Source organism: Oncorhynchus tshawytscha, linkage group LG01 (genome assembly GCF_018296145.1).
Source record: "Oncorhynchus tshawytscha isolate Ot180627B linkage group LG01, Otsh_v2.0, whole genome shotgun sequence".
Lineage (NCBI taxonomy): Eukaryota > Metazoa > Chordata > Actinopteri > Salmoniformes > Salmonidae > Oncorhynchus > Oncorhynchus tshawytscha.
In genome coordinates this window covers 45,880,228-45,896,290 of record NC_056429.1, presented here as the reverse complement: position 1 = coordinate 45,896,290, position 16,063 = coordinate 45,880,228, and the positions used below count along the sequence as shown (strand labels likewise).

The window sequence follows — 16,063 nt, the reverse complement described above, 5'->3', positions numbered from 1 at the left end:
GTACTACTGAACAGTAAAATAGCTCACTCCTACCCCCTGGTGGTTCAATTTCACATTTGAGTAATTTAGCAAACGCTCTGACCATGTTCAACGGTCCTTGCTATCCTGCATCCTTCAGATATCCCAACTCTAACGTTAACTCATTGAAGTTGAAATGTACAATGGTTACGATTAGGTAAGGGTAAAGTTAGGGACGTCCCAAGGATTCCGGATAGCATTAACCAATTTTCAACTGCCCAGAACAAGTACCAAGCAACAATCAATAAGACGCTGCTGTTTTTTTATGTGACAAACTTTTAAATTAAAGGCAACTGGAAACATGACTACAACAACACACGTTTAAAAATAATCCCATTTACTGTACATTAGGCTCTATCAGTGCCACAATAAGACTTGAAGTCTGAGCACTTGCTATCAGAGAATATGGTGAGACTCTAATAGAGGCATCCTAAGCTGGTTTGTGTTATCCAAATTGAAATTCTCAGATCGGTGCAGACACGGGGTGCTCCTATTCCTGAAATGTTCCTATAGCGTGACCTTATGACATTTCCTGGGGTAAGGAATGTGTTTTGGGACTCCTAAACCACATGAGTAAAACTCCAGTCCTTTAGATTCTGCTCTGCAGTGTCTGTGGGTTTTGGTTCCTCCCTTCTACTTAACGAATCAGTGACTCTTATTGGACAAGTTCAAATAGTTTCAAGTGAACATAACCCCGGCTTTTCTTGCAGGTCTAGATCCTAAAAACATTGCTTGTTTGCGTTCTTTAAAAAAGACCTGACTGCGGCTCTCCAGGAATTGTGTTTGACACCAACGTCTTCAACCCATGGTTCATCCTCTGCAGTCTCTAAGGTCAGCAGGCTCCACCCCCAGAGTCACAAGCCGGAAGTGGATCAATACTACAACACAGCAAAAGTCAATAACCTCCCTGTAACAGACTGAGCCCCGCTGCCCTTTGGACAAACATGCACTGTGCGCATACAGTAAAATAAAACACACGCACAGTACAAATAAAATAAAAAATCTACACACACACTTGCTGCTTGCTTAAGGTAGTCCATCACATCTGATGATGACTTCAACTACTGCTTGTGGGTTCGCTGATGACTGTATAATCAGATGCAGGAGGCTCACTATCTGCCACAGACAAGAGCACACAAAGGCATGTCCCGTTGAAGCTGGTGCAGCCATGGTCATACACTCTCCTCCATGTGTATTTGGACAGTGAAGCTAAATTTTCTTATGTGTCTCTATACTCCAGCATTTTGGATTTGAGTTTTTCATACATATCTGTTTACCGTTTAGAAAGGAAAGCATTTTTGTGGTATCCAATTGTGTTTCATTGCGGCAACTCCCCAACGGGCTCGGGAGAAGTGAGGATTGGACAAACACGCTGCTTCTTATACACACCTGGAAGTCAGCCGGGCCAACGGTGTTGGACGGGACACTGTTCGATTGACGACCCTAGTCAGCATGCAGGCGCCCAGTCCGCCATAAGACGACGCTAGAGCAAGTTAAGACAAGGAATTGCATGCTAACCCTACCCTCCCCTAACCCGGACAGTGCTAGGCCAATTATGCACCGCCCTTGGAACTCCCCGGTCACGTCAGGCTGTAGTGACGCCCCTCTGCACGTCAGGCTGTAGTGACGCCCTTCTGCACGTCAGGCTGTAGTGACGCCCCTCTGCACGTCAGGCTGTAGTGACGCCCGTCTGCACGTCAGGCTGTAGTGACGCCCGTCTGCACGTCAGGCTGTAGTGACGCCCGTCTGCACGTCAGGCTGTAGTGACGCCCCTCTGCACGTCAGGTGAAGTGCCTGAGCAGGACGCGCCACCTGGGAGCTCCGTTGCAAAGTACAATAAAGGCTTTATATAGCACTACTTAAAGGCTTTACAAATCATAAGTGTAAGTCATAATCTAGAAATGGTCTATTAACTTACAATAAACCCTACAGTGGTAATTGTTACGTCACCCTTTATACACCATTTATAGTGTATAACATACGCTTATAGATTATATGTGAAGCATTTATATAGTGCTTATAAATCCTTTATGATTGCTATAAAAAAGCCTTTATAGGTCGTACTGCCCTCATCCAATGACTGACGCATGAGTCCTGATGTGTTTAGTCAGCTTAGCCGCCTCACTGAAAGCCTTGCCACACAAGCTGCAGGTGTGGGCCGAGTCTCCGGCAGGCCGCAGTCCATTATGAACACGCTGGTGCTTCCTACACGTGTAGGCGTCCTTGAAGCTCATGCCGCAGACAGGGCAGCCGTACAGACGCAGCTCAGTGTGAACACGCCGGTGGTTCCTCAGTGTGCCATCGTTGTTGAATCGCTTGCCACACAGTGCACAAACGTAAGGCTTCTCCCCTGTGTGAATGCGGAGGTGGATCTTGAGGCGTGACCCGTGACTGAATATCTTACCACACTGAGGGCACGTGTGGGACCTCTGATCCCCCCTGTTGTTAGTTTGTTGTTGACCCCTGTTGTTTGTGGACCTGTTAATTTGTTGATGACACCTATTTGTTGATCTATTTGTTTGTTGTTGACGTCTGGTTTGACCCAGGTAGAACTGGGATGTCAAGGGACCTACGGTACTGGTGGTGGTGGCGTCCCCAAAGTCTTGTTCTGGCCCTGTTGTTACACAACCATCGCTGCCAATCTGACGGAAAAAGCCATCTGGGATCATGGCAGCACTAGCTGATACCAGGTCAGTGGGGACGCCCGAGGCAGTGGAGGCACCATACCTGCTGCTCTCTGCAACCACTGACTCCAGGTCAGCGCTCAGGTCTGAGACAGTGTACCTGGTTTCAACAGTGGCTGGTCCAGGGTCCGAACTGGGGTTTAGTTCACCATACCCCATCTGAGCAGATACTGACCCCAAGTCAGTAGGGCTAGTATCACTAGGCTCTGTTTTGATGCCCTCAGAGTTATAGTGTAAAACCACTCTGTCCACGGGGCATGATGTGCTGCTGAAGGGATTTGCAGAGGGAAGGAGATGCTGGTCGTCTTCTTCGTCCAAGTCCCTTTTCACGGACGCTGAAGTCAATGGAGCTACTACTGGGGTGGTAGCCGATGTATCGGTCTGTTGTGAGGACAGGGTACATGGAGAGTTACACAGACTCTTCCACTCGGTGCAGTCTGTGGGTAGCTGGCTATGTGTGGCAGGCATCTCATCCTGGCTCATTACCATGTGGTTCTGGGTGTGTGTAGACTCAGGGTCTGGACCCTGGTCGGCGCTCCACTGGTGCTGCCCAGACACAGAGAGAGAAACAGGCCTGGTCGAGACTGGATGGACAGACGGACATACCAACAAACAGACAGAAAAGAGAAACAAATCAGATTGATTAAGTTTAAACAACTACAGAAGCAACGACCCAGACACGAGTTCTCGAGCATTCTGTAGGATGAGCTTGTTTGTGTAATCTGGTGATCTACAAGGCTTGAGACTGTCCAAATGCCCCATATCATAATCTTCTAGAAAAACCTGCATCACCTCCCCTTAATATACACTCAGTGAAATAATTGACAGGTGAAAACAGTATGGTCAGCAGAGGTCTTTTTTTCTCTCAGATGGGTGCAAATAAAGTAGATGAGGAGAGGTCCGTTTTTTCAGACAATAGACAAAGAGCCATTTGCATCATCACCTGCTGAACACTCCGTTCCCGTGTCGAGTCCAACTTCTCGTAGCCTTCGTTTTAGGAGTTCATTCTCTCTCTTCGTCCGGGCAGTCTCCTCCTCGAATTCTGACACTGTCCCCCCAACAACCTCCAGTATCTCATCTACAGCCACCATTAACCGCTCGGTGAGGTAAGCATTCAAAAGCTGTAGTTTGGCCATTTTCTAGAAATTAGCCTCCCCCAAATATTTGTTAAAATCCACTGAAAGCCTCCTAGTAACGACCCAAGCTAGATTGTTCTGTAAACACCTCGGCGAAAGCATTCACTTCCTCTTTCTTTAACTCTCCTTGGTCATGTGATAAAAACGCTACCGTAATTCATGAAAAGGGGGAGGAAAACTTTTTAAAGGGACTTTCTACTTAAAATCTGTTTGGTTTGCACCCTTATTACCTAGTATATTAATACATATCTTGAGTGAAGGTGATGTGAGTCAAGCATCTGGCATCTTCCTTTTGGAAATAAACAACCTGAAAGGTGGTTTAATGTTAATACAAAATAAATACAGAATCAGACATGCAATATTAATATTTAAATGACGGACTGATTTAATTCATGTTCACAAACACACACTCTTCAATCAAGCTGGAAACATCATCTAAGGTGACATTATCCATTTGTTTTCTACAGCACTGTTATTAATTCCAATAAATATATTTAGGAAATATTCCTAAGGCTAAAACACTTCAACGTTTCACAATCCATTCATGTATTCCGGTGTTTGAAAAGGTGGAGCACATTGACTTCATGTGACGAGCTGCCCTGCATCTGTCAGGTGTGTGTTCAGGTGTACCCGCAGGCCGCTGGCCACAGTGAAGCTCTTGGGACACTGGACACAGCGATAGGGTTTTTCCCCAGAGTGAGTCCGTTTGTGCTTTTTCATGGTGTCTCCGTCGCTGAAAGTCCTGTGGCAGTAGGGGCAGCTGTAGGGTCTCTCACCGGTGTGGATCCTATAATATATAAGAAAGAATAAATAAAATAAATATATCTATACTACTGTTCAAAAGATTGGGGTCACTTAGAAATGTCCTTGTTTTTGAAAGAAAAGCACATTTTTTTGTCCATTAAAATAACATCAAATTGGTCAGAAATACAGTGTAGATATTATTATTGTTGTAAATGACTATTGTAGCTGGAAACAGCAGATTTTTTATGGAATATTTACATAGGCGTAGAGGTCCATTATCAGCAACCATCACTCCTGTGTTCCAATGGCACCTTGTGTTAGCTAATCCAAGTTCATCATTTTAAAAGGCTAATTGATCATTAGAAAACCCTTTTGCAATTATGTTTCAGCACAGCTGAAAACTTTTGTTCTAATTAAAAAAGCAATGAAACTGGCCTTCTTTAGACTAGTTTTGAGTATCTGGAGTATCAGCATTTGTAGGTTCGATTACAGGATCCAAATGGCCAGAAACAACGACCTTTCTTCTGAAACTAGTCAGTCTATTCTTGTTCTGAGAAATTAAGGCTATTCCATGCGAGAAATTGGCAAGAAACTGAAGATCTCGTACAACGCTGTGTACTACTCCCTTCTCTAACCAGAATAGAAACAGTGGGTGCACAACTGAAAAAGAGGACAAGTACATTAGAGTGTCTAGTTTGAGAAACAGACACCTCACAAGTCCTCAACTGGCAGCTTCATTAAATAGTACCAGCATTAAATAGTACCATTAAATAGTACGTCAACAGTGAAGAGGTGACTCCGGGATGCTGGCCTTCTAGGCAGAGTTGCAAAGAAAAAGCCATATCTCAGACTGGCCAATGAAAATAAAATATTAAGATGGGCAAAAGAACAGACACTGGACAGAGGAAGATTGGAAAAAAGTGTTATGGACAAACAAATCTAAGTTTGAGGTGTTCGGATCACAAAGAAGAACATTCGTGAGACACAGAAAAAATGAAAAGATGCTGGAGGAGTGCTTGATGCCATCTGTCAAGCATGGTGGGGGCAATGTAATTGGCTGGGTGTGCTTTGGTGGTAAAGTGGGAGATTTGTACAGGGTAGAAGGGATCTTGAAGAAGGAAGGCTATCACTCCATTTTGCAACGCCATGCCATACTCCCTAAATCTTTCTCAGATTATTACCAATCCCACAAGGTATGACTCCAAACACCCAGAAAAGGCTACTCTCCTTGATGTTATCCTCACAAATACTTCTGATAGGTATCAGTCTGGTGTTTTCTGTAATGACCTTAGTGATCGCTGTTTTACAGCCTGTGTTTGTAATGGCTGCTCAGTGAAACAACCTGTCCTGATTTGTCATAGACCCTTGCTAAAAAACTTTAATGAAGCAAGCCTTCCTTCATGAACTGGCCTCTGTAAAATGGTATAGAATCAGCTTGGTCCCCCTCTGTCGAAGATGTCTGGACATCCTTTTTTGATATTTTCAGTGATATTGTTAACAAACACACCCCTATAAAGAAAATGAGAATTAAAAAACAGGTTCAGCCCCTGATTCGACCATGATCTTGCAGAGTTACTCCACCTCAAGAATTGCATTTGGCGAAAGGCTCAGCACATGTATACCCAGGCTGGCTGGCTATTTTTGCCTCTTTTTCCCCTGCAGGCAGTCACTGAGTCTGAGGTGCTAAAGGAGCTCCTTAAACTTGACCCCAAAAAAACATCTGGGTCAGATGGTTTAGACCCTTTCTTCTTTAAGGTTGATGCCCCTATCATCGCAAAGCCCGTCTCTCCTTTCTGGGGAGGTTCCCATTGCTTGGAAGGCAGCCACGGTTCATCCTTTATTTAAAGGGGGAGCTCAAGCTGATCCTAACTGTTATAGGCCTATTTGTATTTGCCATTTTCCTCAAAAGTGTTGGAAAAACTTGTCAATAATCAACTGACTGGCTTTCTTGATGTCTATAGTATTCTCTCGGGTATGCAAGCTGGTTTCCGCTCAGGTTATGGATGTGTCACTGCAACCTTAAAGGTTCTCAATGATGTCACCATTGCCCTTGATTCTAAACAATGTTGTGCTGTTATTTTTATTGACTTGGCCAAAGCTTTTGATACGGTAGACCATTCCATTCTTGTGGGCCGACTAAGTAGTATTGGTGTCTCTGAGGGGTCTTTGGCCTGGTTTGCTAACTACCACTCTCAAAGAGTGCAGTGTATAAAGTCATAAAATCTTTCTCAGCCACTGCCTGTCACCAAGGGAGTACACTAAGGCTCGATCCTAGGACCCATGCTCTTCTCAAATTTACATCAGCCACATAGCTCAGGCAGTAGAAAGCTCTCTCATCCATTTATATGCAGATGATAGTCTTATACTCAGCTGGCCCCTCCCCGGATTTTATGTTAAATGCTCTACAATGTTTTCTTAGTGTCCAACAAACTTTCTCTACCCTTAACCTTGTTCTGAACACCTCCAAAGCAAAGGTCATGTGGTTTGGTAAGAATGCCCCTCCTCCCACAGGTGTTATTACTACCTCTGAGGATTTAGAGCTTGAGGTAGTCACCTAATACAAGTACTTGGGAGTATGGCTAGACGGTGCACTGTCCTTCTCTTTGCACATATCAAAGCTGCGGTCTAAAGTTAAATCTAGACTTTGTTTCCTCTATCGTAATTACTCCTCTTTCTCCCCAGCTGCCAAACTAACCCTGATTCAGATGACCATCCTACCCATGCTAGATTACGGAGACGTAATTTATAGATCGGCAGGTAAGGGTGCTCTGGAGCGGCTAGATGTTCTTTACCATTCGGCCATCAGATTTGCCACCAATGCTCCTTGTTGGACACATCACCTCACACTATACTCCTGTAAACGGGTCATCTCTGTATACCCGTCGCAAGATGCACTGGTTGATGCTTATTTATAAAACCCTCTTAGGCCTCACTCCCCCCTATCTGAGATATTTACTGCAGCCCTCATCCTCGACATACAACACCTGTTCTGCCAGTCACATTCTGTTAAAGGTCCCCAAAGCACACATCCCTGGGTCGTTCCTCTTTTCAGTTCGCTGCAGCTAGCGACTGGAACGAGCTGCAACAAACACTCAAACTGGACAGTTTAATCTCAATCTCTTCATTCAAAGACTCAATCATGGACACTCTTACTGACAGTTGTGGCTGCTTTGTGTGATGTATTGTTGTCTCTTCCCTCTTGCCCTTTGTGCTGTTGTCTGTGCCCAATAATATTTGTACCATGTTTTGTGCTGCTTCCATGTAGTTATGTTGTGTTGCTGCCTTGCTATGTTGTTGTCTTAGGTCTCTCTTTATGTAGTGTTGTCTCTCTTGTTGTGATGTGTGTTTTGTCCTATAATTATTGTATTAAAAAATATATATATATATTTTATCCCAGGCCCTGTCCCCGCAGGAGGCCTTTTGGTAGGCCATCATTGTTAATAAGAATTAGTTCATAACTAACATGCCTAGTTAAACAAAGGTTAAATGAAATTAAAATAAATAAAAATCCTGTGGACGGCGCTTGACTGGAGACATTGTCCTCCTAAAACAGGACAATGACCCAAAGCACAGCTCCAAGTTATGCAAGAACTATTTAGGGAAGAAGCAGTCAGCTGGTATTCTGTCTATAACGGAGTGGCCAGCACAGTCACCGGATCTCAACCCTATTGAGCTGAGAAGTGCCCATCAAGCCAATCCAACTTGTGGGAGGTGCTTCAGGAAGCATGGGGTGAAATCGCTTCAGATTACCTCAACAAATTGACTAACTACACTCAGCAAAAAAATAAATATTGTCTCACTGTCAACTGTGTTTATTTTCAGCAAACTTAACATGTGTAAATATTTGTATGAACATAAGATTCAACAACAGACAAACTGAAGAAGTTCCACAGACATGGATTAATGTGTCCCTGAACAAAGGGGGGTCAAAATCAAAAGTAACAGTCAGTATCTGGTGTGGCCACCAGCTGCATTAAGTACTGCAGTGCATCTCCTCCTCATGGACTGCACCAGATTTGCCAGTTCTTGCTGTGAGATGTCACTTCACTCTTCCACCAAGACACCTGCAAGTTCCCAGACATTTCTCAGGGGGGGAATGGCCCTTGCCTTCACCCTCCGATCCAACAGGTCCCAGACGTGCTCAATGGGTTTGAGATCCAGGCTCTTCGCTGGCCATGGCAGAACACTGACATTCCTGTCTTGCATGAAATCACGCACAGAACGAGCAGTATGGCTGGTGGCATTGTCATGCTGAAGGTTCATGTCAGGATGAGCCTGCAGGAAGGGTACCACATGCGGGAGGAGGATGTCTTCCCTGTAACGCACAGCGTTGAGATTGCCTGTAATGACAACAAGCTCAGTCCGATAACGCTGTGACACACCGCCCCAGACCACGGCGGACCCTTCACCTCCAAATCGATCCCACTCCAGAGTACAGGCCTCGGTGTAACGCTCATTCCTTCAACGATAAACGCGAATCCGACCATCACCCCTGCTGAGACAAAACCGCAACTCGTCAGTGAAGAGCACTTTTTTCCAGTCCTGTCTGGTCCAGCGACGGTGGGTTTGTGCCCATAGGCGACGTTGTTGCCGGTGATGTCTGGTAAGAACCTGCCTTACAAGCCCCCAGTCCAGCCTCTCTCAGCCTATTGCGGACAGTCTGAGCACTGATGGATGGATTGTGCGTTCCTGGTGTAACTCGGGCAGTTGTTGTTGCCATCCTGTACCTGTCCCGCAGGTGTGATGTTCGGATGTACCGATCCTGTGCAGGTGTTGTTACAAGTGGTCTGCCACTGCGAGGACGATCAGCTGTCCGTCCTGTCTCCCTGTAGCGCTGTCTTAGGCGTCTCACAGTACGGACATTGCAATTTATTGCCCTGGCCACGTTTGCAGTCATGATGCCTCCTTGCAGCATGCCTAAGGCAAGTTCACACAGATGAGCAGGGACACTGGGCATCTGTCTTTCTGTGTTTTTCAGAGTCAGTTGAAAGTCCTGTTTAGTGTCCTACGTTTTCATAACTGTAACCTTAATTGCCTACGATCTGTAAGCTGTTAGTGTCTTAACAACCGTTCCACAGGTGTTTATGGTTCACTGAACAAGCATGGGAAACAGTGTTTAAACCCTTTACAATGAAGCTCTGTGAATGTATTTGGATTTTTACAAATGATCCTTTTTTGCAGAGTTTAGAATGCCAAAGGTCTGCAAGGCTGTAATTGCTGCAAATGGAGGATTCTTTGACTAAAGCAAAGTTTGAAGGACACTTTTTTATTTAATTTAAAAATCATTATTTATAACCTTGTCAACATCTTGACTATATTTCCTATTCATTTTGCAACTCATTTCATGTATGTTTTCATGGAAAACAAGGACATTTCTAAGTGACCCCAAACTTTTGAATGGTAGTGTATATTATAATAATAATAAATAAATAAATATATATATATATAAATAAATAAATGGAGTGGAGAGACTTTAACCCAACACCTAGCAGCCTTGTCAAGAAGTTTGGATTTTTGGGTGTAACAGTGAAGGTGTTGGATTGACAGTCACTGGTCAGGGCTAGCGCCTAAATTCCCTACAATATACAGTGAGCTACCAAACTATTAGGACAGCGACACATTTTTTGTTGTTTTGGCTCTGTACTGCACTTGGGATTTAAAATGGCACAATGACTGAGGATAAAGTGTAGACTGTCAGATTTTAATTAGAGGGTATTTTCATCCATATTGGGTGAACCCTTCAGAAATTACAGCAGTTTTTGTACATAGTCCACCAAATGTATTAGGACAAATTCACTTATATGTCTATTAAAAAGTAGTCAAAAGTTTAGTATTTGTACCCATACTCATAGCACGGAATGATTACAGCAGTTGGATGCATTTGCCGTTTGTTTTGGTTGTGTTTCAGATTATTTTGTGCTGAATAGAAATGAATGGTAATGTATTGACTTTTTGGAGTCACTTTTATTGTAAATAAGAATATAATATGTTTCTAAACACTTCTACATTAATGTGGATGCTACCATGATTACAGCTATGCACAATTCATTCAGGACTAATAAAGTTGGACATTTTTGCATTTTTGAGTGAGAAAGTTAGACGCACAAATATTATACCCCCAAGACATGCTAACCTCTCAACATCACAATAACAGGGGAGGTTAGCATTTTGCGGGGCTATAATATTTGTGCGTCTAACTTTCTCGCTCATCATCATTCACGATTCATTCAGGACTATTCGTAATCATGGTAGCATCCACATTAATTCTTTCCTTTTGCCATGGGACAAAGGCAAAAATGTTTCCAGTTTTACAGCAAATTTTCTTCAATTCTACCCCTATTGCCATGTGATGGAGATAATTGTTTTCAGTTTTAAAGTAAATTTCCTGTAATTATTTATCCACAATTTCCCATGACTTATGCAATGTTAATGATATCTGAGTGACTAACAAAATCAATGGGGGCCACCTGGAGTTCAGGGCCCCTGGGCATGTGCCCTGCGTGCACGGTCGGTAGTTGGCCATGAAGTTTAGATAGCTGGCTAGACTAACTTACCAATCTAAAAATAGTTATCTGACATGGCTAATTGAGTGACTGTCAGTGATGACAAAACAAGAGAAAAATTGCTGATGCATAACCAAATTTCGAACTTGCACCTTGTGTATTCTACTATTCTAACTCTTAATAGTAAGTTGAGACCGCAACTGCGGTGCTTATGCCTGGAGCCGACCCTGGTGATAGGGATAAACCTGGTAATCAACATTCAATGGAGGACAAGTTGTCATAGGCCAACAACCTATATAGTCCATACTGCCATACCTGCCCAATACCCAGGCCCCAGCCACAGAGTCAGTACTAAGCTAATGTACTAATGTGAAGATAGACGGCTGTTTAGAAACATATTCTATTCTTGTTGACCAAAAAATGCATTGACTCCAAAATGACACAATGCATTATTTACCATTCAATTCTATTGGCCACAAAATAATCTGAAACAAAAATGAAAACAGCAAATGCATCCAACAAGCTTGATGTAATCATTGCGTGCTAGGAATATGGGACCAAATACTAAACTTTTGTCTACTTTAATACACATAAGTGAATTTGTCCCAACTTAAAATGGGGACTATGTACAAAAAGTGCTGTAATTTCTAAATAGTTCACCCAATACCAATGAAAATACACTTCAATTAAAGCTGTCAGTCTGCAGTTGAATGTCATAGTTATTGTATTACTTCAAATCCAAAGTGCTGCAGTACAGAGGCCAAAAATAACTAAATGTGTCACTGTCCCAATACCTTTGGAGCTCACTGCATAATAATACAATATAATAATGTGTGCCAACCTCAGGTGTCGTCTCAGGTTGCCTCTCTGGGTAAAGCTTTTGGAGCACCAGGAGCAGCGGTGGGGCCTCTCCCCCGTGTGGATGCGGTGGTGGCGCCGCAGGTCAGCCGACTGGGCGAAGGACTTACAGCACCAGTCACAGGCGTAGGGCTTCTTGTACTGGAGGTGGAGGTGGAGGCTGGCCGCCTGGCTGAAACTCTCCCCACATCGGGTGCAGCGGTGTGGGCGCCCCTCCTGGTAGTCGGTGGGGGTGAAGTTGTTACTCTCGTTATATGGCAACACCTGGTCCTTGGACCCAGGATCTGTTTCATATGTTTGCTGGTCATGTACAGGTGTGTTATGGAGCTCTGAGATGTCCATATCCGGAAGGTCTTTGAAGCCAACGTCGCCTGAGAGTTCATGGTTGTGGGGTAGTAGTGTTATAGGAAGACCTGTGTAGCCTGAACTGGATTGAGGTTCATGGTTGGTAAGGTTCACTGTGACGTCGCATTCCTTGGGTTCCATTTTGATCCGTCCCTGGATTGGGTCGATGGGAGAGGACCTCTTTCTCTCTGTCCTAAGGACTGACACTTCAGCGTTGGCTGCTCCAGTTGTTGTGGCACAGTGGGCATTGGAGGAGAACAAAGATGGTGCCAAGGACGAGGTGTTTCCAAAACCCTTGGCTTCTGGGTCTGAGTTGTGCTCTGTCTTTGGGACTGGACTGGACTTCTCTTCTACTCGGACCGTTTCAGTGTGTCCCTGGTTTGGTCCTGTGAGACCCCCATCCTTACCCAACGCTACCTGGCTCTGTGTCTGTAGCCCTCGTCTGTTGACCTGGCTCTGCTGCAGGGGCTCTGGGTCCTGTTCCTGCCTGGAGCTCCACTCTTGCTCACAAAGCTGCTGCTGCTGCCCAGAGAGAGAAAGGCTGGTGGATCCTGCTTAGAAAGAGGGTGCAAAGACAAAGTGCTGTCACTAAATAAGTAAGAAATTGAGTAAATATGTATGACATTGTAATTAATCATGTACTACTATTAGTTGTTAATGTTTGCTGCTAGGGATATTCGGGAATTCGGGCACTTCTCGCGAGCCAACGTAACGTTGCTGTCAATCGTCAACAGACAGACGTCACCCAATGTAGCTAGCTCGTTGACAGTTTGCCAACTAATTTCTGCATGATCATTAAATTAGCATAATCCAACAAATCCGACTAAATGTTCTTACGCCAGTCTGTCTCCGCCAAGAGTAAGATGTCCCGGAGCTGTCGCCGAAGGCTTTCATTTTCTCTCTTAGCGCTTTCATTCTCTCTCTTCGTCCTAGCCGTCTCTTCTCGGTACTCGGCCACTGTGTCCCCGACCACGTCCAGAATCTCCCGCACCACTACCGTTAAACGTTCTGTCAGGTAGGCATTCAACAGTTGAAGTTTGGTCATTTTAAAGACATAAAATACTGCAGGATAATGTCCCGTCTCTCTCTCAGCTGATGTTGTGATTTTACTCTTCGTTTGTTGGTAGTTGGGTTAATCGGAAGTGTGTATGTTGTTTTATCGTCACCTGCTGTTTGGGAGGTGAAATTGCTGTCTTGTTTATGTTGAGCCACAAGGGGGCAGTGCAACCCTGTATAATTTCCTCTGCATCAGTAGTTTTATAACATGAACCCTCAATCCTGGTCCATCCCAACAACATCTGATTCAACTACTCAACTAATTTACCATTCAGCCCTTAATCAAAGAGGTAGGCCTATGAACAGAAGACCAAACACAAAAAGACTCAACAGACAGACCTAGTGAAGTCAGCAGATATGCTACAGGACTGTTTTGTTAGCACAGACTGGAATATGTTCTGGGATTCATCCAATGGCATTGAGGAGTATACCACCTCAGTCACCTGCTTCATCAATAAGTCCATCAACCTCATCATCCCCACAGTGACCATAAGTACATATCCCAACCAGAAGCCATGGATTACAGGCAACATCCGCTCCGAGCTAAAGGCTAGAGCTGCCACATTCAAGGAGCAGGACACTAATCCGGACTAACCATCAAACAGGTAAAGCGTCAACACAGGACTAAGATTGAATCCAACTACACCGGCTCTGACGCTCATCGGATGTGGCAGGGTTTGCAAACTATTATGGACTACAAAGGGAAACAAAGCTGCGAGCTGCCCAGTGACGTTAGCCTACCAGACGGGCTAAATGCCTTTTATGCTCGCTTCGAGGGAAGCAACACTGAAGAATGCATGAGAGCACCAGCTGTTCCGGACAACTGTGTGATCACTCTCTCCGTAGCCGATTTGAACAAGACCTTTAAACAGGTCAACATTCACAAGGCCGTAGGGCCAGATGGATTAGCAGGGTGTGTACTCAGAGCATGTGCGGAGCAACTGGCAAATGTCTTCACTGACATTTTCAAACTCTCCCTGACCGAGTCTGTAATACCTACATGTTTCAAGCAGACCACCATAGTCCCTGTGCCCAATAAAGCGAAGGTAACCTGCCTAAATGACTACCACCCTGTAGCACTCACGTCTGTAGCCATGCAGTTCTTTGAAAGGCTGGTCATGACTCACATCAACACCATCATCCCGGAAACCCTAGTCCCACTCCAATTTGCATACCACCTCAACAGATCTGAAGATGATGCAATCTCAATCTCCCCCATTCACATCGACTGGGCTGTAGTTCCGCGGTGTCCACATCACCAACAAACTATTATGGTCAAAACACACCAAGACAGTCGTGAAGAGGGCACGACAACGACTTTTTCCCCTCAGGAGACTGAAAAGATTTGGCATGATTCCCCAGATCCTCAAAAAGTTCTACAGCTGCACCATCAAGAGCATCCTGACCGGTTGTATCACCGCCTGGTATGGCAACTGCTCGGCATCCGGCCGTACGGCACTACAGAGGGTAGTGCGTACTGCCCAGTACATCACTGGGGCCAAGCTTCCTGCCATCCAGGACCTCTATACCAGGCGGTGTCAGAGGAAGGCACAAAAAATTGTCAAAGACTCCAGTCAACCAAGTCATAGACTGTTCTCTCTGCTAGCGCACGGCAAATGGTACCGGAGCGCCAAGTCTAGGTCCAAACAGCTTCTACCCCGAAGCCAAAAGACTGCTGAACAATTAATCAAACTGCCACCTGGAATATTTGCATTAACTGTTGCTACTCGCTGTTTATTATCTATGCATAGTCACTTTACCCCTACCTACATTTACCCCTACCCTACCTACATGTACAAATTACCTTGACTAACCTCTATCCCTGCACATTGACTCGGTACCAGTACCCCCTGTATACAGCCTCGCTATTGTTATTGTGTTACTTTTGTTTACATTTTTTACTTTAGTTTATATATAGTCAATATTTTACTAACTCTATTTTCTTAAAACTGCATTGTTGGTTAAGGGCTTGTAAGTAAGGCAAGTCTTCAGGTCTCAAGCAAGGTTACTCATTACACAAGTGTAGTATGCATATTTAACGAAACTCAATTGAATCACAGCTCAAGGTGATTAAAGATGGGTTCCCTTTATCTTTGAAAGAGACATTGGTGTGCTCAGCTCAAACGTTTTGTAGTCTAAAAAATGATTTGGGTGCTGGGTTCAAAAGGCTTATCCTGGAAGAAAGAAGCGCATCCGTTTGCTTTGATAACCGCTGCTAAAATATAAGACATTTAAACGTAAAGAATGTTCCAGTGAGTGCGGGTTTTTCCTTTCTTCAAGTATAACTCTATACTATATTAACTATATTAACATCAACTCTCTACTCCTCTGCAACTCTCCCCCCTGGTCAATGCAGGCGGTGGCTCTCCTGGGAAAATGCAGGTAAGTGCAAAAGAAAGTGTCTCGTGTCACCTGAGTGTCTAAGAAAGGTTAATAGCAGTAGCTACATTTTAAGAAAGATACCCAAGAGAATCTGTTAACTGGACAGTGTGAGCCACTGCCAGCCTAGGTCCTCCACCCATTGGTCGTCTGGGTTTACAGTACATCCCAAATGGCACCCTATTCCATATTCACTGCTTTTGACCAGGGCTCAAGGGCACTATATAGGGAATAGGGTGGCCATTTGAGACGCATACCAGGTCTGCCTCTTATCTTCTGGTGGTATCAACATCAGGGCTTTGTCGGGAGACGAAGAGGTGCGTGACCCTCTGGACTGGAC

At 44.5% G+C, this 16,063-nt stretch overlaps 2 protein-coding genes across 2 annotated transcripts; both read right to left on the bottom strand.

The window, feature by feature from the left end:
• Positions 1–334: 334 nt before the first annotated feature.
• On the bottom strand, positions 335–3,962 carry LOC112251299 (zinc finger protein 358). Its single transcript, XM_024422216.2, has 2 exons — positions 3,646–3,962; positions 335–3,286 (listed from the first exon to the last, which is right to left on the bottom strand). Exons 1-2 carry the CDS (start codon positions 3,836–3,838, stop codon positions 2,088–2,090), a joined length of 1,392 nt encoding a protein of 463 aa, XP_024277984.1. The 5' UTR covers positions 3,839–3,962; the 3' UTR covers positions 335–2,087.
• Positions 3,963–4,199: 237 nt separating this feature from the next.
• Positions 4,200–13,436, bottom strand: LOC112251305 (zinc finger protein 436). Its single transcript, XM_024422229.2, has 3 exons — positions 13,126–13,436; positions 11,927–12,839; positions 4,200–4,625 (listed from the first exon to the last, which is right to left on the bottom strand). Exons 1-3 carry the CDS (start codon positions 13,331–13,333, stop codon positions 4,421–4,423), a joined length of 1,326 nt encoding a protein of 441 aa, XP_024277997.1. The 5' UTR covers positions 13,334–13,436; the 3' UTR covers positions 4,200–4,420.
• Positions 13,437–16,063: the final 2,627 nt, after the last annotated feature.